Below are 24,932 nucleotides of genomic sequence, written 5' to 3'. Positions count from 1 at the left end.
CAGTAATCCCTCCTCCATTGCGGGGGTTGCGTTCCAGAGCCACCCGCGAAATAAGAAAATCTGCGAAGTAGAAACCAAATGTTTATATGGTTATTTTTATATTGTCATGCTTGGGTCACAGATTTGCGCAGAAACCCAGGAGGTTGTAGAGAGACAGGAACATTATTCAAACACTGCAAACAAACATTTGTCTCTTTTTCAAAAGTTTAAACTGTGCTCCATGACAAGACAGAGATGACAGTTCCGTCTCACAATTAAAAGAATGCAAACATATCTTCCTCTTCAAAGGAGTGCGTGTCAGGAGCAGTGACTGTCACAGAGATAGAGAGAAAAGCAAACAAATCAATAGGGCTGTTTGGCTTTTAAGTATGCGAAGCACCGCGGCACAAAGCTGTTGAAGGCGGCAGCTCACACCCCCTCCGTCAGGAGCAGGGAGAGAGAGAGACAGAGAGAGACAGAAAGAGACAGAGTTTGTTTTTCAATCAAAAATCAATACGTGCCCTTCGAGCTTTTAAGTATGCGAAGCACCGTGCAGCATGTCGTTTCAGGAAGCAGCTGCACAAAAGATAGCAACGTGAAGATAATCTTTCAGCATTTTTAGACGAGCGTCCGTATCGTCTAGGTGTGCGAACAGCCCCCCTGCTCAGGATCAGAGAAAGTCAGCGCAAGAGAAAGAGAAAAGTAAGCTGAGTAGCTTCTCAGCCATCTGCCAATAGCGTCCCTTGTATGAAATCAACTGGGCAAACCAACTGAGGAAGCATGTACCAGAATTTAAAAGACCCATTGTCTGCAGAAATCCGCGATATATATTTAAATATGCTTACATATAAAATCCGCGATGGAGTGAAGCCGCGAAAGGCGAAGCGCGATATAGCGAGGGATTACTGTATTATCTTTTTTTTACATGACTGAGGCTACTCACCCATCATTGTTAATATCAGTAACTGCCACCGAATGACCAAAGTAGGCAGCCATCTGCAGAATTAAGCACAAAATAGAAACAGGATAATCATTAAAAAAAAGCAAACATCATGAGACACAGCCATCCATTAGTTCTCCTTTATGCCTATTGTGCTCTTTGGAGGTTAATAGTATTACAGAGCCTTTTTTGTGAAAATAAACTATTTTATTAAGTTCGCCCACCTTACCAGCCGGGGTTTGACGGGACATCCCCCCAGTGGGCATTTTTGGGACTCCAGGTCATGAAACAACACTGTCATGTTCAATGCACAAAGGAAGACAATACAGTTAAAATGCACAATTAAAATAAGAAAATATGTTCAAGGATCATAAGTGAATAGGAATTATTTGCATGATTCTTAGGTAATGACTCAGTGAATCAAATGAACGAGAATCATAAGATTCATTCTTGGGGAATGATTTGTTCATGAATCAAATGCATGAGAATGCTGTGCCTCATTTTCGGGTAAGGATTTTCATGTGACTCAAATGAACGAGAATGATTTTGGATCACAAATCAAGTAACCAAGAATGAAGTGCCTTGTTCTTAGGTAATGATTTATTTCACAAGTTAAATTACAAGAATCTGGAGACTTGTTCTTGGGTAATGATTCGGTTCACAAATCAAACAAACAAGAATTGTGAGACTCATTCTCAGCCTCGGGTAATGACTCAACTTAAACCTGAAAGAATCAGTGAATGACACCTGCCCAGTGCAATCAATGAGCCATAAAATATGTGCATTAACATTCAAAGCAAACAATTATTACAAATCGAATAATGCTTTAGTAAAGTTAAATTTTATCTGACTAATTTTGCATCTGCTTTTACCTTAATACATTGACTTAACTGAACACATCTATAAATGTAGGCATATTATAAGGACTGGCCCTGTTACAATGCAAAAACCTCTCCATCCTGGCAGATCAAAATGGCACACCACAAATATTTGTAGTAATAAAATGCATTACATTTGTCATTCCAAGAGATGTGGTGTCACAGACATTAACACTGTTTTTACGAATCCCATGTCAAATGGCATGTATGTGTGCGTATATGGCATCCTGTTCAACTATACAAGGGCAATCCCAAAAGTAAGGTCTCCAAAGTGGTGGGGACGTAGAGAAACTGTTCGTACGGCTGTTGGCCACACTGTTGTGATTGGTGCTTCCTCCACTCCCAAACGAGCATGTGCGGCTTCGCCAGGATGCTCAATCTTGGCTTGGCAGCCCTTGAAAATGGAGCTCCCGTTGAACGCTACCGCCAAGTGCGAAGTTCGCGCAGGAGACACTCAATTTCCGACGCAACAGTCGCGAAGGTGGAGGAAAACATGCATAAAGATCGGCGGTTGGAACTTCATCACCCACCCACCCTATAGTCCGGACTTGGCACCCAGTGACTACCACCTGTTCCCCAAGTTGAAAGAACATTTGTCCGGAAAGTGAATCTGCTCTGACGAAGAGGTGAAAGATGAGGTTCAACGCTTCCTGAAGGACATGGCGGCGAGCTGGTATGACATGGGCATTCTAAAATTACCACAGCGTCTACAAAAATGCATTGACCAAAATGGCGATTAGGTAGAAAAATAAGTACGTCTTTAACCTTTAAAATGATGTAAACATTATAGAAAATAAACGGTTGTTTGTATTTCTAAAAAAAATAGGAGACCTTACTTTTGGGATTGCCCTCGTATTATCCAAAATAACATCAAGTCGAGATTTGAAGATCCCTAACGTCCCACTCTCCACCATAGTATATAAATGGTGGATGTGTGTATGTAGATAGGTAGGTAAACGGTGGGTATGTAGATAAAAGTCTTTTGTACTTTTATACGTGCCACCCGTGCCCAATCTGGATCGGGTCGGGCGCTATATAGCGTCTTCTTACAATATATATAAGATAGATAGATAGATAGATAGATAGATAGATAGATAGATAGATAGATAGATAGATAGATAGATAGATAGATAGATAGATATGAAAGGCACTATACAATAGATAGATAGATAGATGTTAAAGGCACTATATAATAGATAGATAGATAGATAGATAGATAGATAGATAGATAGATAGATAGATAGATAGATAGATAGATAGATAGATAGATAGATAGATAGATAGATAGATAGATAGATAGATAGATATTGTGGCGTACAGTGGAGACGCTTATATGCTGGAACGGAGCCAGAGTCTCGTTAGGTGGCACTCATCAGGGCTGTAGCGATGCCTCGGACTCCCGCAGGGCTCCATGGGAGTTGGAGTTTGGTGCAGACCTGTTGGGTTCCATGGGAATTCCAGGGGGTACTGCAGCTGCTGCTGAGCCCTTAATTGCGGCAGTTCTGCCACACCCGGAAGTGCTGCCATAACTAGGTCAACGAGCACCTGGAGCACTTCCGGGTTCCTTATAAAAGGAGCCAGCAGCCACTACTCGGGGATCCAGAGTTGGGTGGAAGAGTAAGAAGCTTGCTGGAGAAGGAGTAGAGGTGGAAAGAGAGAAAGAAGAAGGAAAGGCTTTTGTGCTGGACTGTGCGTTTGGTGCTGGTATTGTGTACTGTGCTCTAGGGAGCAGGAAAATAGCGCTCCCCACAAAAAATAAAAACGTGTGCTGTGCAATACTTGTGGTCTCTGCCTGTCTGTGTTGAGTTAGGGCAGCTGTGCGCACCTGGGGGTCCACAATATACTGTATAAAGATTGGTGAAATTGTGCAATGTTTTTGTGTGACGTTTTCATTCGGCCAGTTGGCTGAGGTCTCCAGGACTGTGACTTTATTTTTGAGTTTCTCTTTTACAATTTTAATCTCCTCTGTTGTCAACTGTCCATAGTTCATTGATGAATTAGTGGACAGATATTGTTGGTTTCCATTTATGTTTAATCTGTTTCTACCTTATTCTCTGTGTGTTTAAAAACAAACTGCATTTATATATGTACCGGTTCAGTGGAATTTTTAACTGAGAATTGTTCATAGTACTCGGTGCCTGCACTCAGTGAAGAGCACTATACAAAAAATAGGTTGACAATATAAATTTGTGGCATTAATGCATGGAGAGAAAACTGCCCACACATCGCCTTTATCTCACTGTAACCTGATCTGCTGTTATTCCACAAGGCCTTCAATTGGGTGAATGCATATCAGATGAGCTTTGGTATATCTGCTGCTCTGCACAAAATGGATGACTAGTCAGAGATCTAAAACATATGGGCATCATCTCGTGAAAGGGCACAAGCTAGAACCTGTAGATGTTTGTCATCCCAGAAAATGTTGTGCTGCCCTTTTCCGTCAGTTCAGATAGGAAATATAAAGCGAACAAGCAACACATACAACCCTTTACTATATGTAAGAGATGGTATCTTTAAGGGTTTAATATCAAGCCGACTGGGCAGACACAAAAGTGTGGTCAGGATTTTAAAATGGAAGGGCTAGTTGATGTGTGGTTATTGGTCAGTTCAGGACTTTAATTATATACTGGACCTCCCACACATGAATGATGATTCTGCACTCTCCTTCCTAAGCCCTAGCCACAGTGACTCTGCTTAAAAGAACTGTAATGGACTCCAAATGTTATGGGCACTCAGTAAAAAAGACAAATGTTAATGTTGAAAATCAGCAAAGACATTCCTGGTTGTGTAGTCAGAAGGAAATTATGAGGTCATAAAAAAATCCACTCTTTAATAAATAAAAAAAACCCTCACTCTTTACTTTAGAAAGAAGGACACCATCATAATCAACATTTTTTTAAACATTGTATTAATTTTATTAAAATCATACAAGCAAGTCAAGTTTAACAAAACTAGGTTTGAAACAAATCGACCTCCACCCATCATAATGAACATTTATAATTTGCATACCTGTTCTCCTGTGAAGTTAAACATGGACTCCATATTCTTGCCATTGAAAATTGTCGCCTAAATAAAAAGAAAATGACAATTAAAAAGGCGCTAGTATGAAATTTGACAGTACATAGCCATCCTACTGAGAAGCTTCAGTCTGAGAAGTTTGGCAGCCACAAAGATCTGATCTGCAGGTCTAAGAACTCAAATTTAATTCCACAAAGGCGCAGGGTTTCTGTTTGTCCCCCATCATTGCTGTCTACTTGCTTGATGTGTTAATTGATTTTGGGCTGTTTCCACATTATTTTAAGCTGGGAGATCAAAATATATGCAAGTCATCGTATTAAAAATAAGCCATATTAAGATATTAACGTTCAAAATTCGAAATACTGACCTGTCATTTAATCAACATATAAAATAAGAAAATGGACTGCAAAAAGTCATCAAAATGTGAACTGTGTGAACTAACATGAATTAACCAGCAAGCAATAAGGACAGCGGAGTAAACAGCCAGCAATTAGAAGACCTGGAGCTTTTGATTTTATTTAAACAGAGCTTCCTAAAACTTTTAAACTCAGGACTCTTTAATCCCATTCTAAACACATTCTGTTTATATTATAGTGACAGCTATAGATTGATTTTAAATTCTGTACCATTACAGACTTGAACCTGGTATCCTTTAGATCAATCTTTTAGAATCTTAACCCTTATCCCGCCGGAACCGGCTATAGTCGTTTCCCAGTGCAATTTGCCAGCACGCCAGAGGCGAGTATATTCGGTGACGTACATTCATTGAACGCTGCAACCGGCTATAGTCACTTCCCACCGCAATTTGCCAGCACGCCGGAGCCGATCAGTCAGTGCCGTACATTCGTTGAACAGCCAGCTCATGACCACTGGCACCCCCTGCAGCCTCACTGTCTCTGGGATTGAGCCGCTGCACTCGACTAGCCTGAGAGCATCAGCGTTGGCCTCTGTGTGTTTGCGTGCAGCCAGTTCAAGCGCAGTTGGCTCGGTGATTTACTGAATTTCATCAATGGCGTCAGTTGCACCTTGTACATATTGTTTGTAGTTTTTACAGTTCATTGGCAGTGCGTAAAATGATCAGCGTTGCAGTAATTGTGATGCTATTTGCATGAAAAAAAAAAAAACATACCCCATTAAAATTTCACTTTTTCTTTGTGAAATGTGACGTTTACTTAAAAAGTGCAGCAAAAAAGTGTTTGGCGCCCAGGGGTGCATTAACCCCCAAGTATGTGGCAGTTTAAGGGTTAAACAGAATATTCATTTATTAATCCTGGAGTAATTAGGATCTGAATGAACAAAAAAACCTGAGAAAGGCAAACACTTATACATTATTCTTGTATTCTTTGTTAATTTCACATGAAGTTAGGCCTTTAAGTTTGGGGTGCATGCTGGGCAGATCAGGAAGGCAGGCAAAACAAGGAGAGTTGAGAAACAGAAGAGCCCAAAGAAACTGACAAAGGACCTCTGTGGACTGAACACCAATATGAAGCAGCTCTACGCCCAGACTCTAAAAGACTCCTCTTCCATCACCTTTATTTGATGCGGAAATATTAAAAAAAAAAAAAAAAAAACTCTTTATCAAATACATTTCCTAACTTTTAATGTCTCTTTAGAGATATATTTCATACTTTTGCTACAATCGATTTTACTGTACTTTTTATAATTTTGCATTATTGATTTGACACGGTTTGATTGGGTCAATGTATATTGTTAAGAACACCTAGTGTGGCTGACTGCCATTTTCCCATTGGAGTTTGGGAGAGCAGCACAATGAGTAGACACCTACTTTGCGCTTGGTCTGCGTGTGCTGAGCTAGTAAGTCACTTTGCTTTAAGCAGCAGTCCCTATGCAGATAAGACTGTACCTGAGGGGCATTACAAAGGGGTGTCACACACGTGCACATGGGAGGCAGCTAGAGGGACCAATCAAAGGTAATTCCACGGCAGGACAGGGGACGGCAAGGTGTACTAATATTTCCTCTCAAATTCCTTCAGATCAAATGCAAGAAACTCTGCTGGAGTCCGATGACATCGCTTCCAGTCCCCGGGCCCAAAGATGTCACTTCCGCTCCCTGAAGACATCACTTCCAGTTCTGCCCCCCAACCCCCACCCCCACCCCGAGGACGGCACTTCCAGAACCCCACCCCTAGATGACATCACTTCCGCCAACCTGCTTTAAAAGCAAGACAACCTCCATTTGTATTCAGTTCTGTTTTGGACTCAAACCCGTTCACAACTTTACATATTTTTACCCTTATGCAGCCAGGGATTAAGTATACAGGTGGCTGCCCCAAACCTTTTTCTGTGCGTCGAGGCTGTTTATTTTCACAGTGGCCATATTTAGGCAAAATTGCACATACTATCCGTGTACACATTACGCAAAACAAAATGGGCAGATTTTAGTTTGGTTACTAAACTGGAGATCGTGCAACAACACTGGGCGACAGTGACACTGTGCACAACAGAACAACGTCTTCAACTCAGTTTGGGTTCTTTTTGTCTAGTGTTCTTCACTGAGAAGAGACTCAGAATGCTGTCACAAGTTCACAGGTAATATGCAACTCAATCTTTATAAACTATTAATTACTCTATATAATGAATAGACATAAAGACACTAGGGCTGCCAGGTCAAATTTTATTATTCGAACATACAGTAATACCTTGACCGAGTGTCCCAACTAACGAGTTTTTTGAGATACGAGCAGTTTCTTGGCCGATTTTTTGCTTTGAGTTGAGAGCTAAATTTTGGGTTACGAGCCAGCTTCAGATACCCCACCCCACCGCTAGTTCGTGCAGCTCGCCACAGTGAACGCCACAACATCCCGTGTCTCACTCGTTCACTTTAAGCAGTTAGCTCGCAGTGGAAGCTTCAGCGTTGTGCTCGCAGTTATTTTGCAAAACTTCATTGTGTGAGTGTGAAGGACAGTACAGAGAAGAAGAAGTGGATGACGTGCATTGAATTAAAGGAAGAAATTATAGAAAAACATGAGCAAGGTGTGTGTGTAGTCGATTTGGCGAAGCAGTACAAGCATAGCACTTCTACAATCTGCACCATACTGAAGCAGAAGGAGTCGATAAAGGCTATAACGCCAGCCAAGGGAGTTAAAATCATTTCTAAACAGCGGACATCTATTCATGAAAATATGGAGAAGCTGCTGATTGTGTGGTTGACGGAGAAGCAGCTCTCAGGAGATACCGTGACGGAGGCTATAATCTGTGAGAAGGCACGAACGATTTACGCTGATTTGCAGCAGCAGACCCCAGGCACTTCGACAGACTTTGAATCATGCGAGCCGTTTAAAGCCAGTCGGGGCTGGTTCGAGAATTTTAAAAAGAGGACCGGCATTCACTCCGTTGTCAGGCATGGTGAGGCAGCAAGCGAGGATATGAAGGCAGCTGAGGATTACCTCAAAACTTTTGCAGGAATAATAGCGGCCGAAGGATACATCCCCCAGCAAGCCTGGACATGGATGAAGGTGACATCAATGAGCTCATCGAGGAGCACTCTGAGGAACTGACAACGGACGAGCTAAAGGAGCTACAGACGCAGCAGCACACGGAGGTTTTGCAGGAAATAAGTGACGTGGAGGAGGCGGGGGAAAGTTATCTCTACAAGTGAGATAAAGGAAATGTTGGGAATGTGGGAGAAACTTTCAGACTTTATTCAAAAGAAACACCCAGAAAAAGTTTCAACTGGGCGCGCGACTGCGCTATTTAATGACACATTTTAGAAACATTCTGAAAGGGAGGATGAAACAGACCTCATTGGACAGGTTTTTTTTCGAAAACCCCTGCAGATGAAAGTGAGGAAGGTGCGGCGAAAAGGGCAAAAATCAGTGAATAACATTCAGTTACTCACTTCAGCCTTTCTCCACCACCTCCGTCAGCATCTTCAACTCGTCTGATCTCCAAGGTAAATGCTGTACATTATACTGTACTGTACTTAATAAAACCAGTTTATTGCAGTACATTCTATTGTATTGTGTTTTTATACAATATTCATTATTTATAAGTACATTTTTCTTATTTAAAAACATGTAACAAAAAAATTGCAGTGTTTTTTGGGGGTCCGGAACGGATTAATGGCATTTCAATTCATTCAATGGGGAAAATTAATTTGAGATAAGAGCATTTTGATTTACGAGCTCGGTCACGGAACAAATTAAACTTGTATCTCAAGGTATCACTGTAATTAGACTTTATTTTTAAAAATTCTTCTTCAAAGGCAAAAGCTGACATTAAAGTGTCAAAGAACATTTGTTTGTTTTACCTGCAATCATTTTGGAATTGAGTTACTCCAGACGTGCTATGCAAATCTGCAGAATTTTGCTGATCTGTTTCTGCGCTTTACTTCCAACAATGGGTGCTTTCGTAATTTTGAAAGGTTAACTTGTTATCTTCATTAGTACAACTTACAGTCAGTGTTTTTATTTCTTTCCTTGCTTTACTGCTATGCTCTTTGATCTACAAATGTACTTAGGCCAGTTTTTCCAAACACTTCTCCTGTGCCCTAAAAGTATCATTTTGCATCTGATTCTGTCCCATTCACTCTTAAACCTGAGACCTCCGACTGTCATTTAATTTTAAGACCTTCTCATTACAGTAAATGGAAAATAACTGACATAATTCTGATTTTCATTTTATTATAGGGCTCCGTCAGCAAAACACAGTATCCCACAATTAGTCAATGTCTTACATGGCTGCTGGCTTGACAAATAATGCCTAAAAAAAAAAGAAGGCTGGCGTCCTTCAACATCTGCAATAAGATCTATCTATCTAAAACAATGAGGCGCAATTACAAATTTTCAGGCCATCTTTATTAAAATACTGGGCATCTCTAAAAGAGAAAAAAAAAAGTGGACAGGTAGTGTGGACCCTAACTTGATACTGTGATGATCCTGCTTTACTGGGTGAGTGCATGGGTGCCGACTGGTTTTTTATTCTGAGTGCTGTCATATTAACTGTACCCTGCTGCTGCTAAGGTGTTAAGACACCTCCAAAATAATAAAATACATCCGACATCGACCTGCCTGACTCTTGCCTGTTCTTTTACTTTGCTCGTTTCTCACCATGTCAGGGTATTACTAAATGACATGTATTCCTCCTGATCTTAAACTGCTCCGCCTGTGCCCATTTGTCACAAAGACACGTCACAATACGCTTGCACCGCAGGGCTCCAAGTGGAAACTATACAAAAGTGTCATAAGCGCTTCATGATATGCAGACACACAAGTAAAATTATTAATAACTATGTAGTCGAGTGTGGAACCCGTATTTGTGGTGCGTAAGGTTTTCCACTGCCTTTTCTGTGGTTGCTTTTATTGTGCCTGTCCTGAGAAGGACTTACGCACCTAGTTGTCAGTACTAGACTTAAAGAACGGAGCTGATGCTCGGGATTTTGATTGACACTTGTATTTAAATAACAGTTACCTGAGTACTGCTAGAATATTTGCTGTTGGTATTGAAGGGATTGTGTTAAAAAAATACTTTAGTTGCCTCACATTTTTATGCAATCGTTTTGTTCAGTTGTTTCATTTAAAATTCATTGTGGTAATGTACAGAACCAAAATTAGAAAAAAGTTGTCTCTGTCCAAATATTTATGGACCTAACTGCATGTACAGTATAATAAACGTGTGTGGTGTGTTGAACCATCGGTGTCTGCCCGTCTGTGTCCGGGCTGGTCTCCACAATACATACATACAAAGAACAAATAATAAAAAATAACAGTAGCAACAAGTATAGCAAATGTACTGCCTATAATAGGAGCAGATCTGTGGGCAGGGGGGCAGCACAGAGTTTAGAGTCCAGACTCTGAAGGGGTAGAAGCTGTTGCTGGTGTCGGAGGTGGACAGCTGCTGGGGATACTTCTTGTTGCTACAGTATGGTAAGGTGAGGTGGCGAGTAACTCTGCTGCCACAAAAAAAAGAGACGGAGATTACTGCTAGGTATTCCTAGGGTCTATGGGTGGGCCAGAGTGTGAGACACGGCAGAATCGGCTAGAGCACAGGAATATGCTAACCTGTGATGATGACAGATGGCCTGTATCCTAGTAATGCTTATTATGGGTTGCCAGCATAACTGACAATTATTTTATGTCGGCCTTATGAACTACTAGGGGGTCCACATAATATCTTGAGTGTTGAGCAAGTCCTGGCACAGTCACGCCTGACACAGACAGCACATCCTAGTGACAGTCTACACATGGTGATTACTGAAATTCTTTAAACTCAATATAAACACTTATGGCAATGTGGAGAAACATTAAGATATTCTTACATATCCCAGGGCACGGGCTCCTCGGGGAACACCAGTCACGAAGTCTGGAAGAAACAAAAATTATTTAAATATTAATCACTATGAGCTCATTTTTGAACACTTTAATAAAAACACATACACTATTAGGGTTTAAGCCTGACTTATGAACAAAATGAACAAGAATCATCACCCATCCTACCCTGTTTAGCTTTTAGGATAATAAGGCACTAGAAATTTCTTCAGATTGCAGGGCACAGGCTGATATATTCTATAAAGTTTCCCCTCAGTGCTTAATGCACTACAGCATTTTTGAACCTGTGGGTTGCAGCAGCATTCCAGGTAGGCTGTGCCCAATCCAGGATGAAACCCTAATTGCTCCAATGATTGCGCTTGATTTACAGGTGGATTGTGGCTGACCCTGGATTGCCCCCCCAACCCCTGCTCTGATGATCGCGCTCGATTCATCTACCGTGATGATGCTCTGGTGATTACACAGGACTAAACCCCTTCCTCTTGCTTTGACAATTCACTGAGAGGGACCAACCCACTCCCTAATGCTCAGATGGTCATGCTAAATTCACAGAGGGGGACCCCTGGGTGGGCGTGACATGTAAAAAAAAAAAATACTGGGCTATGGCAGCACAAAGGTTCAGAAACACTGCTTTAAATTTCATGCCTTTGCTTTTTCACACTGAATCTTTAAGAAAAGAAACACCAAAGCCAGGGGTGTTCAATCCTGGTTGGCCTCAAAGGTCACTTCTTAATTTGATGTCAATTGTTCCCATTATTTGGACTTCTCACAAGTGTGCCCTACAATGGACTGGCATCTCACCCAGGTTGAGGTCCTGACCAGTCTTCAGTGATGCACAACCCACAACCTTACTTAAACGTAACATGTGAGGTACCGAAAAGAAAAGGAGGACTTTGATGTTTACTCAGAGGGCTCACCCCAGCTCTCAATATATCCATCCATCCATTTTCCAACCCGCTGAATCCGAACACAGGGTCACGGGGGTCTGCTGGAGCCAATCCCAGCCAACACAGGGCACAAGGCAGGAACCAATCCCGGGCAGGGTGCCAACCCACCGCAGGACACACACAAACACACCAAGCACACACTAGGGCCAATTTAGAACCGCCAATCCATTTAACCTGCATGTCTTCGGACTGTGGGAGGAAACCGGAGCGCCCGGAGGAAACCCACGCAGACACGGGGAGAACATGCAAACTCCACGCAGGGAGGACCCGGGAAGCGAACCCGGGTCCCCAGGTCTCCTAACTGCGAGGCAGCAGCGCTACCCACTGCGCCACCGTGCCGCCCAGCTCTCAATATACCACCCTGGAAATTTGATTTTTACTTTGAAACTATTCTGCTTTTCAGCTAAAGGGTTACTGAAGAGAACAAATAGGTAACTACACCAGTGCAATGAGACCTGGTGTATTCAGAGTGTCAGCACAAGCGAGAGACGGATGCAGGCAGCTGCAACCTGATACAGTATTTAAACTGGCAAGTGTAAAAATGAGAAGGCAGTATTTAGGCATTGGGCAATTTAACAAACAGGGCAATTAAGTCCCCTCTTATGATCTCTCCACAATAAACCAGGAAAGAAATTTCAGACTTATGAATATGCCATTTGATGGGGTAGCATGTTGGCTTAGTGCTGTCTTATAGGTCCAAAGTACGTTTTCCTCTGGGTATGTCAGTTTTCCCTCCATTTCCTAATGTCAAGAGGTTTAAGTCAACTGACAGCTCTAAATTTGAGTTAAATAATGAGCCACCTGTAAAGACTTAAACATCTAGAAGTTTCACACTTTGTTTTGCATTTGTTTATGGCACTATCAAATAATGCTTCAAGATTAAATTGTATTAAAGCCTGTGGCAACACGCTATCAGCACATGCTCCCAGTCTCTCTCTCTCTCTATTTTCCTGCCTGTACATCTGCTGTATTCTGCCACCAGGGGCTAGGAATCGAGCTCCTCTCTCAGCTAGGTCAATAGCACATTTCCAACGTGAAGTGCACGGTGACAGTCATACCTGGGTGAAGTCTGAAAAAACTACGGACACAAGGTAGTGTACCATGGTCGTGGGTGCAAGTGTATTGCAGCTGTCAACTGTATATCCCCAAAGGTCAGAAAATGTTGAGAATAAGCAAATTAGTGACAAAAAAATTAAACACACGTACTGTATGTCCACAATAAAAGAATCTATGCATTTGATAAAGGGAATTTAATTTTTAAGGAGCGGTGTCCCCAAATACCTTTTCACAATGAAACATTTCAATGATGTTTAGGGAAAATTAGTTGGGGATTTTCTGACAGGCTAGGAATGCATTGTTATGTCTTCATTTAAAATAAACAGGAAATAGTTTTTCGATAAATGATTTTCAGGAACAGATTATGATTAATTAATGAATGATGACTGTATTTCACACACTAGTCAGGCAGTCTAGTGTAGTCGACAGCAAGCTGGACTGTAAACCACCATGCAGCAGGGTCAATGCCATCCTCTGACTCGCTTATCCTGCCACTGCTATCACTGTAAAACAGAATACAAAGAGCACTATACATCTGTTCTTATAAAGGATGGCAAGATTCTACCATCAGATCAGATAGCCCAGTTTAATGGAGAATGACCAGAAGGGGGTGGGCAGGTAGTTGGCGGAGGTCTCCAGGACCCTCACTGTGTCTGACATTATCCGTTCTAACTGATCACTGACCCTCCAGGGGTTTCATTTTCTTCACTTATACTGCAGAAGTGCAGTTTTTGCTTTTCTCTGCTCCATCGCCAACTGGCCACAGCTCAATGATAATGAACATACAGTGATGATCAGTTTTTAATTGCTTTAGGTTACTCTGTGTTTAAAGTAACTTGAATATTTATGAGTATGCATTATGCAATTAGGGTTTTGTAAAGTTTGTAGTTGTATCTTACATATGAGATGATTATTGCCCAGTGAGGGCTGGGTGGTCTCATGGCCTTTGAACCCCTGCAGCTTTTGTTTTGGTTTTTTTTCTCCAGTGCTCTGGAGTTTCTTGTTTTTTCTGTTCTCCTCATCATCGGACCTTACTTTATTCTTTGTTACTTAGTACAGTGATCCCTCGCTATATCGCGCTTCGCCTTTCGCGGCTTCACTCCATCGCGGATTTTATATGTAAGCATATTTAAATATATATCGCGGATTTTTCGCTGCTTCGCGGGTTTCTGCGGACAATGGGTCTTTTAATTTCTGGTACATGCTTCCTCAGTTGGTTTGCCCAGTTGATTTCATACAAGGGACGCTATTGGCAGATGGCTGAGAAGCTACCCAACTTACTTTCTTTCTCTCTCTCTCTCTCTTGCGCTGACGTAGGGGGGTGTGAGCAGGGGGGCTGTGTGCAGCTGCTTCCTGCAGGACATGCTGCACGAGCTTCGCATACTTAAAAGCTCAAAGGGCACGTATTGATTTTTTATCTCTCTCTCTTATCTCTCTCTAACTCTCTCTCTGCTCCTGACAGAGGGGGTGTGAGCTGCCGCCTTCAACAGCTTTGTACCGGCGGTGCTTCGCATACTTAAAAGCCAAAAAGCCCTATTGATTTTTTTTTGACTGCTTGCTTTGCACTCCTTTGAAAAGGAAGATATGTTTGCATTCTTTTAATTGTGAGACAGAACTGTCATCTCTGTCTTGTCATGGAGCACAGTTTAAACTTTTGAAAAAGAGACAAATGTTTGTTTGCAGTGTTTGAATAACGTTCCTGTCTCTCTACAACCTCCTGTGTTTCTGCGCAAATCTGTGACCCAAGCATGACATTCTAAAAATAACCATATAAACATATGGTTTCTACTTCGCGGATTTTCCTATTTCGCAGGTGGCTCTGGAACGCAACCCCCGCGATGGAGGAGGGATTACTGTACTGCCTAATCTTATTTTCTTTTTTCTTTCTTCATCTTGTAAAGCAATTTGAGCTACATCATTTGTATGAAAACGTGCTTTAGAAATAAATGTTGTTGTTGTTGCGGTTATAACACTCTGAAACGACACTCTGTGAAAGAGCACTATACGAAAATAAAATGCCATGGGATTGTGTTACTATTGCAGGTCACTATATAAAATAAAGGCTGGTTCATCCTGTGTTATTCATTTTTTTCCAGACAACCTTTCCCTGTAAATTTAACAAAACAGACAAACATATATAGCATTTACTTCAGGAGATTGTTTTTCACTTAACAGATGTTTCTTAAAATGAATACTTACCATCAATGCCATCACTATTAAAATCTCCAACAGCCACAGAATAGCCTGAAAACGCACACAAAAAGGGAAGAAAATTAGAAACAAACATTTGTTGAAAAATGACAATTGACAAAACAAGCATTAAAAATGAAGTGTATAAATAAAGGTATCTGAGAGCAGAAGAAAAAGATTGTCTGATGAGACACTGACTGAACTCTTTGGGCAACACTCTAAAGCACTAAAACAGGCACTAAAGGCACTCTCCCATATCAGGAACTTGGTTTTCTTTTTTTTAAATTACTATACAGTGTAGGCCAAGGGCCACATTCATGTGCTGTGTACCCCCTGGCAAAGCAGGAACTGTAATCTTTATGCAAAATATATGATGTACAAAGAAGAGTGGTGCAGTGTGCAAAGTGAAGCATGTTTGGAAATTCACAGAGACCACACTACTGCCTTATTGCTTTGACATACTCTGAAGTTCATGGGGGAACCCTTTGATGGAGAGGATGCATGTCACACCAGGAAGGCAGCTATGAAGAGTGGCGTGGTGCAAAATGCGATGCTACACCTTGGCAGATAACTCTTCAAAGTCCAAACTACTAACCGATTTGTAAGATGGCTCCAGTGCTTTTGGTCAACCAATCAGCACAATACATCACCAAAGCTTCACCCACAATAGTTCCTGGTTGAACGAATATTACATACTCTAGAGCAGTAGCTAAAAAAATAAAAAAAAAAAAAGTACCTGGAACTTCCTACCAGGAACTACAAATGGTCCGAGTTCCTGTAGGGGTAGTGCTATAAAAGGTCCACAGTTTCTAAAAAGTCCCTGGAAAAAGTTCCTGCAGCAGGAAAGCACCTTACATCTGCCGAAGATCAGGCACTGCTCTTCACCTGCCTAATACCATCCCTATGGTGAAGTATAGTGATGGCAGCACCATGCAATGGGGGTGTTTGTCAGGTGCAGGGACAGAGAGGCTGGTCAGAACTGAGTGGAGGATGAATGCAGCCAAATACAGAGAGATCCTTGAAGAAAACCTTCTTCAGAATGTAGGCCACTGACGGTTCACCATTCAAACTGGCAATGACCCGAAGCAGACAGTTAAGACAACAATGGAGTGGCTTCAGGGTAAGTCTCTGAGTTTCCATGAGTGGCCTAGCCAAAGCTCAGACTTAAACTCCAAAGAACGTGTGGAGAGACCTGAAGTTGGCAGTTTACAGAACTTCTCATCCAGTCTAAGGAGGAACGGGATACACAGTTCAAATGCAGATGTGCAAAACTTGTACAGGCTTACCCAAGACAACACAAAAGTTGCAATTGCTGGCAAAAGGGCTTCTACAAAAGTACTGAATTAAGGGTCTGAATATTGCTATGAGGGCGGCACGGTGGCGCAGTGGGTAGCGCTGCTGCCTCGCAGTTAGGAGACCTGGGTTCGCATCCCGGGTCCTCCCTGCGTGGAGTTTGCATGTTCTCCCCGTGTCTGCGTGGGTTTCCTCCGGGTACTCCGGTTTTCTCCCACAGTCCAAAGACATGCAGGTTAGGTGCATTGGCGATTCTAAATTGTCCCTAGTGTGTCCTTGGTGTTTGGGGGGGGTGTGCGCGCCCTGCCCAGGGTGTGTTTCCTGCCTTGTGCCCTGTGTTGGCTGGGATTGGTGACCCTGTAGTTAGGATATAGCGAGTTGGATAATGGATGGATGGATATTGCTATGAAGGAAAGATTTCAGGGTTTGATTTTTAATTAATTTAGTAAACTTTTCTGAAAATCTGTGTTCACTTTGTCGTCATCGGCTATTAAGCGTAGACTGATGACCAGAAGTGGCAAATGTATCCATTTAAAATTAAATCTACAACACAAGAGTGTTCAGAAAATGAAGGGGTCTGAATACTTTCCGAATCCACTGTATACAAAAAAGTATACATTGTATATACAGTATATGTTTCATTCTATTATGAGAGGGAGTCAAGCAAAAGATAGAAAATGGGATTTATTAGAAAATGGAACAAACCTTAACAAAACTAATCATGTAATTTCTCTAAGGTTGCCGGTTCGAATCCCGTAAATGCCAAAAGGGACTCTGCTCTGTTGGGCCCTTGAACAAGACCCTTAACCTGCAATTGCTGAGCGCGTTGAGTAGTGAGAAAAGTGCTATATAAATGCAAAGAATTATTATTAGTATTATTATGTAGTCTCCACACTTCTCAATGCACTTGCACCATTTGCCTGGAACTGCCAGGATTCCAGCAGAATGAAAGGTTTTGTCTTGTCCTTGAGAGTTATCGTCGAACACTCCATGTCGAGGGGTACTCCAGTCACTAGTGCAGGTTACTGTGACATGCTGGAGACTAATGAGAAGCCTGTTATTCGAACCAAGTGGTGTGGACTGCGGTCTCAAGGAGTCCTTTTGCTTCAAGACAATGCACGGACACTGCTAAGAACACCAAGGCTTGTCCGGAGAAACTGAAGTTTGATGTATTGCCACATCCTCCTTATTCGACAGATTTGGCACCATGTGATTTCCACCTGTTTTGGACCACTAAAAAAACACCTGGGTGGTCATCGATTCAAGACAGATGATGACATGAAGAAAGTGCTGCACAAGTGGTTGCAAGAACGAGACCAAACCTTTTACTCTGCTGGAATCCCGGCACTTCCAGGTAGGTGGCGCAAGTGTATTGAGAATGATGGAGACGACATGATCAGTTTTGTTAAGGTATGTTCCATTTTCTAAAAAAATCCCATTTTCTAAGTTTAGCTTGACTCCCCCTCGTATATACAATATCCATTTGCATGTATTTGTTTATACACACACACACACTGCAGTCATTTACAGTCATTGCTCCATCATTACAACTTGTCCTGTATTATAAATGTATGTTTATTGTCATTTGGCATTACAGCATAAGGCAGTGCACTTGCTGCAAGTCTTTCTGGCACAGAAACATCAGTTTTCACCTATGATTTTGGGAGATCCATTCTCTTAAAAAAAGCACCATACTGTTATTGTCAGCAGTTCTTTGTCAAAATGCAGTGCAGTGTCTGTAAAAATGAGCTAATAATTCATACAGCTACCATGTATGAAAGCCAGAGAGCCTTATTACAGTAAATCACACTACACAGGCTGCGCGCTGTTTTTTAGAAACAATGTTAAGTTCAGAGTAGGAGCTACAAATGGATATCTTGTACAGAAAACTCGACAAACTGCAATACTTACCCAAGTAACTGTCGTCAAAGTCACCACTGGCCACCTTGCTTGCAAGCTGATCCTTATATGGTGTATAAAAATTTGCTGAATTATATTTAGTCATAATCTGAGATATCAAATCAGAGATTAATTGACCTGTGGAGGGGAAAAGACAAAAAAAAAAAAAGATATGACATATTGAAATATACAGATGTCAAATTGATAAAGAAAAATTCCATTGGAAAAACAAAATATGCACAGTGTCTTGCTTTTTAGCAGAAATCTCATGCACTCTAAACATCCAGTCACAAGTCTTCCACTAAAACCGTTACAGCAGGGGTGGCCACCTTCAATCCTGGAGGGCTAGGACAGCTGTAGGTTTTCCTTAATTAGTAAGCAGTTTTTGATACTAATTAACTTCTTTTGCCCAAATTTTAAATGATATGCTATTTAAGACTCAGACCCTGTAATTGTTTCATTTTCTTAATTAGCCGCCAAACAATAATGAAATGCAATATGAGCCAACACAAGTCCAGCTAATATATATTATATAAATATTATATAAATATTATATATATATATATACACATATACACACACGTATACACACACACACACACGTATACATACACATACACAAATATATACATATACACACACACACACACACACACACACACACACACACACATACACACACATATACATACACATAAAACCCACAAACAATTTGCGCACGGTCCACTTTAATGCTAAAAACAAGAAATCGACAGCAGAAACATGAAACACAGTTTATAGCATTCCATGCAGTTCTTGCTCAGCGGTATACATAGGACAAACTTCAAAAAGAATCGCAACACGAATACATGAACATCGCAACGCCATCAGAAGAAAGGACTCACTATCATTGATTTATAGGCATACTAAATCAACAGGACATACATTTAACTGGGACAATGTACAAGTAAAATTTAAGGCCAGTACTAAAAGTGCCAAAGAGCTGGCCAAATCTTGGCTATCAAATGAGAACGCCATCAACAGACACTTGGACATAAATCCAGCATATGCAAACTTAAGAAGAACATGTACATAATAAATAAACTGTACACCCAATACCCCCCCACCTCCTGATCACACTGACTTAGCCACCTCCCCCACACGTAATTTTTTGCTATATATTGCCTTTGATTCTTGTAAGTCTAAGCATTATCCTCTGATGAAGACCCCTGGCAGGGGTTGAAAGCTCAGGAATAAAAAACTACTTTATGATACGCGATTTATTTTTTTCTTCCTTATATATATATATATATATATATATATATATATATATATATATATATATATATACACACACATACATACACATACTGTATATATACATATATACATATACTTATATACATATATATACACACATATACATACATAGGCGCACGCCCAGGACACCTCCTTGGCACTGAATCCGAGGGAGCAGCCATGGGAGGCTTATTTCTCCCCCCCCGGTACACTTGACTTGGTGGCAGCCCCCTGGGTTGCATCGGGGCCACAATTCTGGAACACTGGAGCTCATCCCTGTTGGGTTCTGTGGTCACCGCCAAGGGGAGATGCACGGCTTCCTGAGCCCGTGTGGGCTGTAATGCAGCCACAGCCGGAAGTGCAGCCTGAATTAGGTTATTTATCACCTGAAACACTTCTGGGTGGGCCATAAGAGGAGCCTGTAGCCACTACTCGAGGCACCAGAGTCGGGAGGAGGAGGACAAAGCTGCCTGGGAGGAGTGGAGGAAGAAGAGTGTGTGTTGGTGTTTTTCTTTTGTATACTTTGGGGACTGTGTAGGGTCTGTGGGACACTGGGAAGACAAGTCCACATCAATGTCAGGTTGGACTGGTTGCGCAACACAGAGGAACTGTGAAGAAACGGCAAACAAGGCTCTTTTTTCTGGGGAAAAACTGCATTCCTTTAATGTGGATAGTGACATCCTTCACATCTTCTACAACTCTGTGATGGCCAGTATGTGGAGGGCTGGGCCGGTAATTTCACTTCAGGAAAGGCTCCCTGAACCATCAAGTTAATTAAGAAGGCAGACTCAGTTTTGGGATCTGGACCCACTGGAGGCATGAGTGGTTTTGAAGGCTGGATAGATTTGGTTTTATTTCTTAGGGCTCTTATGTGTATGAGCAGTGTAAATGTGTCTGTATACAACACTGTAAAGCCGCAATACCCCTAAGTTCTTGCTCACCAATAACCAACCCCACGTTTCTTCAGAAGGCCCAGCTCATATTCATTCAGGTAGGTGGTCACCCTTTTCTTTTTAATCCACCTGGGCATCCTACAGTATCAAAAGTGAAGACTAAAATCTACTTACCTTGCCAGTAAAAACTACCAGGCCCTCCAACAAGAACTCTGTTCTCCTGCAGATAAAAAAGCATAAAATAACTTAACAGTATTTCACCATCATTTCCAACTTGCTTTCATTCTGAGGAATCTCATCTTCACTCCCTATCAAATACATGCTGTGAAGAATGTGGAGAATGGAGAATATTTTGGACAAAAGTAAATAGAAGAATATATCAATTTTTTTTTTTTTTTTTTTTTTTTTTTTTTTTTTAAGTAAAACAATTTTATTTACTTTAGTTATAAATGCATGCACTAAAAAGCAAAAAATTATTTTTTTCTTTAACTACAATTTTTGTGGTTATATGTGACTAAATAAAATTGTGGGGCACACATACAGTAATTGATTCAAACAATTTTTGAAACTTGTAAAAGTAAATAAAAAATTTTTACTTAAAAATTATTTTTTATATATTTTTTACTTTTTAGTTTTGAGTAATTTGCAAATGATTTTCCCTTAATTATTTTTCATGAATGGGAAAGTTCTTTAATTATTACATAATATATCTTCTTTGCAGAATTATTTGAATACTAAAAGAATTATATTCTGGTTTTTATTTTTTTGCTCAGGCCCCTATAGGATGAGTGGTCAGTTGCTGCAAAAAAAAAATATCAATGACAGAACGGCAAACTTACGGCAATACTTCCTCACTGCCATCATCAAGGCTACACCTTCACAAGAGTAAACAAGTCAAGTCGGCACACGAATATATCGACTCCACTCACTGGAAGAGTCAAGTGGGGGCAATCTGGTGCATCTCTCACTTGTATACTCCTATATCTCAGTATATTCTCTCTCTGTCATCTTTGTGCATGTGTTAATTGGAATCGCATAACCACGGATTACGGCAAACTTTGTTATGCAATTGCATCAGTTTTGACGGATTACTGTATTGTCATCGATACTGAACACGTAAGCAAAATTTGAAGAAATTGACTTCACCAAAAGTGGGTTTAAAATCAGTTACAAGATTTGACCCAGACAAACAGACAGACGGAGGAGTCAAGTGAAATAAAATCATTTAATAAACATACAAATAAATATATGCACTGTGAAATGTGACAATTTACTATAAATCTACTATACAATAAAACCCTAAAGTCTGTGTGTTCAGTTCTTCTGAGCAATCTCATTGGTCAGTTTGGCTTTGGTGCGACTGGCAAGTTTGGCTTTGGTAACACAATGGAAGAGGAAGCGAGAGTGTGAGACACACAAGGAGGAGCAATGGCATGGGAAGCATACAGAGAGTCACATTCAAAGGCGGCAAATATAAAAGCGGACAGGATGTGAGAAAGCCGCCTCAAAAATACAGTAATGAGAGTCTGAGAAGCAGGCGTCACAGGAACGCACTTGAAAGAGGGACCGCCGGTGTAGAAACATTCACACACGTAAATTCCAAGGAAAGTAAAAGTGCACGTAGGGCAAGAGATTGTACGTATTTTTTAATTATTCAATTACCTGTGGCAGGTAGCATGGCTAATATGTAAACAGAATCACAAATGATACGTGAGCATAATTAAATGTCTTTTTTTATTGCTCATTTCTTTATGCAATTAATTATTTCAGTTCCCTCTAGACCTTGGAATGACCAATAGACCTTAACTAGACGATCTTTGATGAAGTGTCAGCAATTCCGTGACATATACAGGAACTAAATTATGAAAGGCCTTATAAGTAATCAATAAAACTTTTAAATGTACTCTAAATGGAATTGAAAGTGATTGCAGAGAAGCCAAAATTGGAGTAACAGGATCACAAAGTTTTGTTCCTGTCAGTAATCTAATTGCAGAATTCTGCACCAACTGAAGCCGAAAAAGAGAAGAGCAGTTTAATGTGGCAAACAAAGCACTGTAATAATCACGATGAAACGTGACAGACAGACAGACAGACAGACAGACAGACAGACAGACAGACAGACAGACAGACAGATAGATAGATAGATAGATAGATAGATAGATAGATAGATAGATAGATAGATAGATAGATAGATAGATAAATAAAGGTGTGCATGATCCCTGCACTACCCTCAAATAATAAAGTTTTAATTTTGGCAATGTTTCTGAACTGATAAATACATGAAACTGTCACTTTATATACACGAGTTTTTATTTTTGAACAATGTCAAAAAAGTGAAATTACAGTACATCCACTGTGATTCAGTGTTGTATAACCATTAAATGTAAAAGCTTTAGAGGTGGTGAATACTTTTTTATAGGCACCGTATGCTATAAAGACCGCAAATTCAAGCTTTGAAGTGCAGACTGAGTGCAATCAGGTACGACATCCTGTATATTTTGAACTTTAAATTGCATATCTGATGGCTTTTTTGAATGACAACTCCCGCTTCCCTGAGAACATTCTAGTGCAGGCCTGTCTACTATCTTTTGACCACATAAGCGACTTTAACGCAGACTCGCCCACCTTCTCTCTACACAGGTGTTTATTTAAGGCTTTGAAAATGCCAATTAAGATTGGGATGCGCCTTTTCTTACACTTTTAATGTGAGAGCATCACAAAGGCTTGCTGGGAAAACTGCTGACTGGCCACATACCTGTGTATGTATTAGGATTGTGTCGGCTCAGCGAGATCCGCCTCGGTTACCAAGGCAGAAGTGGTGAAGCAGCAGTAGGAGGGCGGCTGTCTGCACGGTGGGTCATGCCGTGCTGTGACATGTCTGGTAGTTGTGTCATATTGCTCAATTTTCAGATTTCCTGTTTTTATTCCCATCCCATCCTCTTCTCACTCCCTTTCCTGAATAGGCCATTGTCTGGTAATGTCAGCACTTGTTCTGCTGATCAGTTGTAGATTTGAAATAAGGCATTTAGATTCAGCAATTACCCCAACACATACGATGCAGATGGACACAGGGAGAACGCAGGAGTGGCGTTTGAACCAGGATGCTGGATCACTGAGGCAGCACCGCTAATCACTGCACCGCCTCACCACAGTGATAATTATTTTTAAACCATGCAAGAAAAACAATCCATCAAATTGACAGACATGAGGACATTGGTGTTAAAAAGCTTGAGACCTGAACTGTATCCTGATCCATCTTCCTTTCAAAGAAAACTAAAAACAACAATACCATTGTGATGTAGGACTTAATCCAATCAATAATAGGGCTTTTCAAAACATTAGGACTATCATTTGAACATGTCATACACAAAAAACTGCAAGCATGCCAATGGTTGATGTAGGTTACCTGGACAAAGTTAATGCTGAAGCCTGCTTGACAAAAGCCTTGGCCTTCTGGTTTATTTGAAGCTGAAAAACACAAATAAAAATAAATTAAGCATTTAGTGTTTTATAGTAGAACAAAATGTTAGGGGCTCCAGATAGAACTGGGCTGTCAGCTACCATGAGTGAGACAGTTTTACTTCAGTTTCAGATGTTAGAACCCAAACAAGTTGTTTACCTGTAAATGTATCATGGAAGAATAATTTTAGGGTAACATGGCATTCATCTTAAAAAAAATAGCATAAAGTCTTAATAAATGTCAGACACCTGTACAGGCACACCAGGAAACCAGATAAAGGTCAAGTGAAAAATAAAACGTACACTGAAATATATGAATTGGTTTAGAAAAAATATTGAGGTGGTCAATTAAATAAAGAATGTACCAGAAGAAAGGTTGATGTAATATACAAAATGTATTGAAGGATGACTAAGAAATCAGCAGATGTCCTATAAGCAACGAGAATGGACAATTGTTACATGCACAGAAATTTCAAGGGTGGTGGCTCAACTCAAAAGTATTAGAAGTCAAGTTAAGGAGCATGCATTGGTACAGCGCGTTGCCGCACCCACCACACAACAAAACAATTCGGGATCCCGGTTTGCAACCCCACAGGTAGACATGTGGTCCAGTCCCACCCTCCGGAAGTGACCCTCTATCTGCCGCAGCTAGTTGTTACGTGAGCGACCCCTTGGCATGATCCAGCCACTCGGGTCCCCAACAATGAGGATCTTACGAGCTGGATCACCCTTGGGGAAACGCGCCACATGGCCGTAGTGCCGCAACTGATGTTCCCTCACCATGCAGGTCATGTGCCTCATTCGGGACTCCATGA

General features: G+C 41.0%; 1 protein-coding gene across 1 annotated transcript in view; it reads right to left on the bottom strand.

Annotated features, from left to right (window-relative positions):
* The window catches only part of itgav (integrin, alpha V), a 210,282-nt gene that overhangs the window by 77,870 nt on the left and 107,480 nt on the right, over positions 1 to 24,932 (bottom strand). Inside the window, exons 5-11 of the mRNA XM_028806227.2 lie at positions 24,065 to 24,126; positions 20,833 to 20,878; positions 18,500 to 18,625; positions 15,305 to 15,349; positions 11,093 to 11,136; positions 4,807 to 4,863; positions 923 to 975 (exon numbers count right to left, since the gene is read on the bottom strand). Coding sequence (XP_028662060.2) covers positions 923 to 975; positions 4,807 to 4,863; positions 11,093 to 11,136; positions 15,305 to 15,349; positions 18,500 to 18,625; positions 20,833 to 20,878; positions 24,065 to 24,126 — 433 coding nt within the window. The remainder of the gene's footprint in view (positions 1 to 922; positions 976 to 4,806; positions 4,864 to 11,092; positions 11,137 to 15,304; positions 15,350 to 18,499; positions 18,626 to 20,832; positions 20,879 to 24,064; positions 24,127 to 24,932) is intronic.

The sequence above is a fragment of the Erpetoichthys calabaricus genome, chromosome 8 (genome assembly GCF_900747795.2).
Source record: "Erpetoichthys calabaricus chromosome 8, fErpCal1.3, whole genome shotgun sequence".
NCBI lineage: Eukaryota > Metazoa > Chordata > Cladistia > Polypteriformes > Polypteridae > Erpetoichthys > Erpetoichthys calabaricus.
The sequence above is the reverse complement of the archived record's forward strand: the minus strand, read 5'-3'. Positions and strand labels throughout refer to the sequence as shown.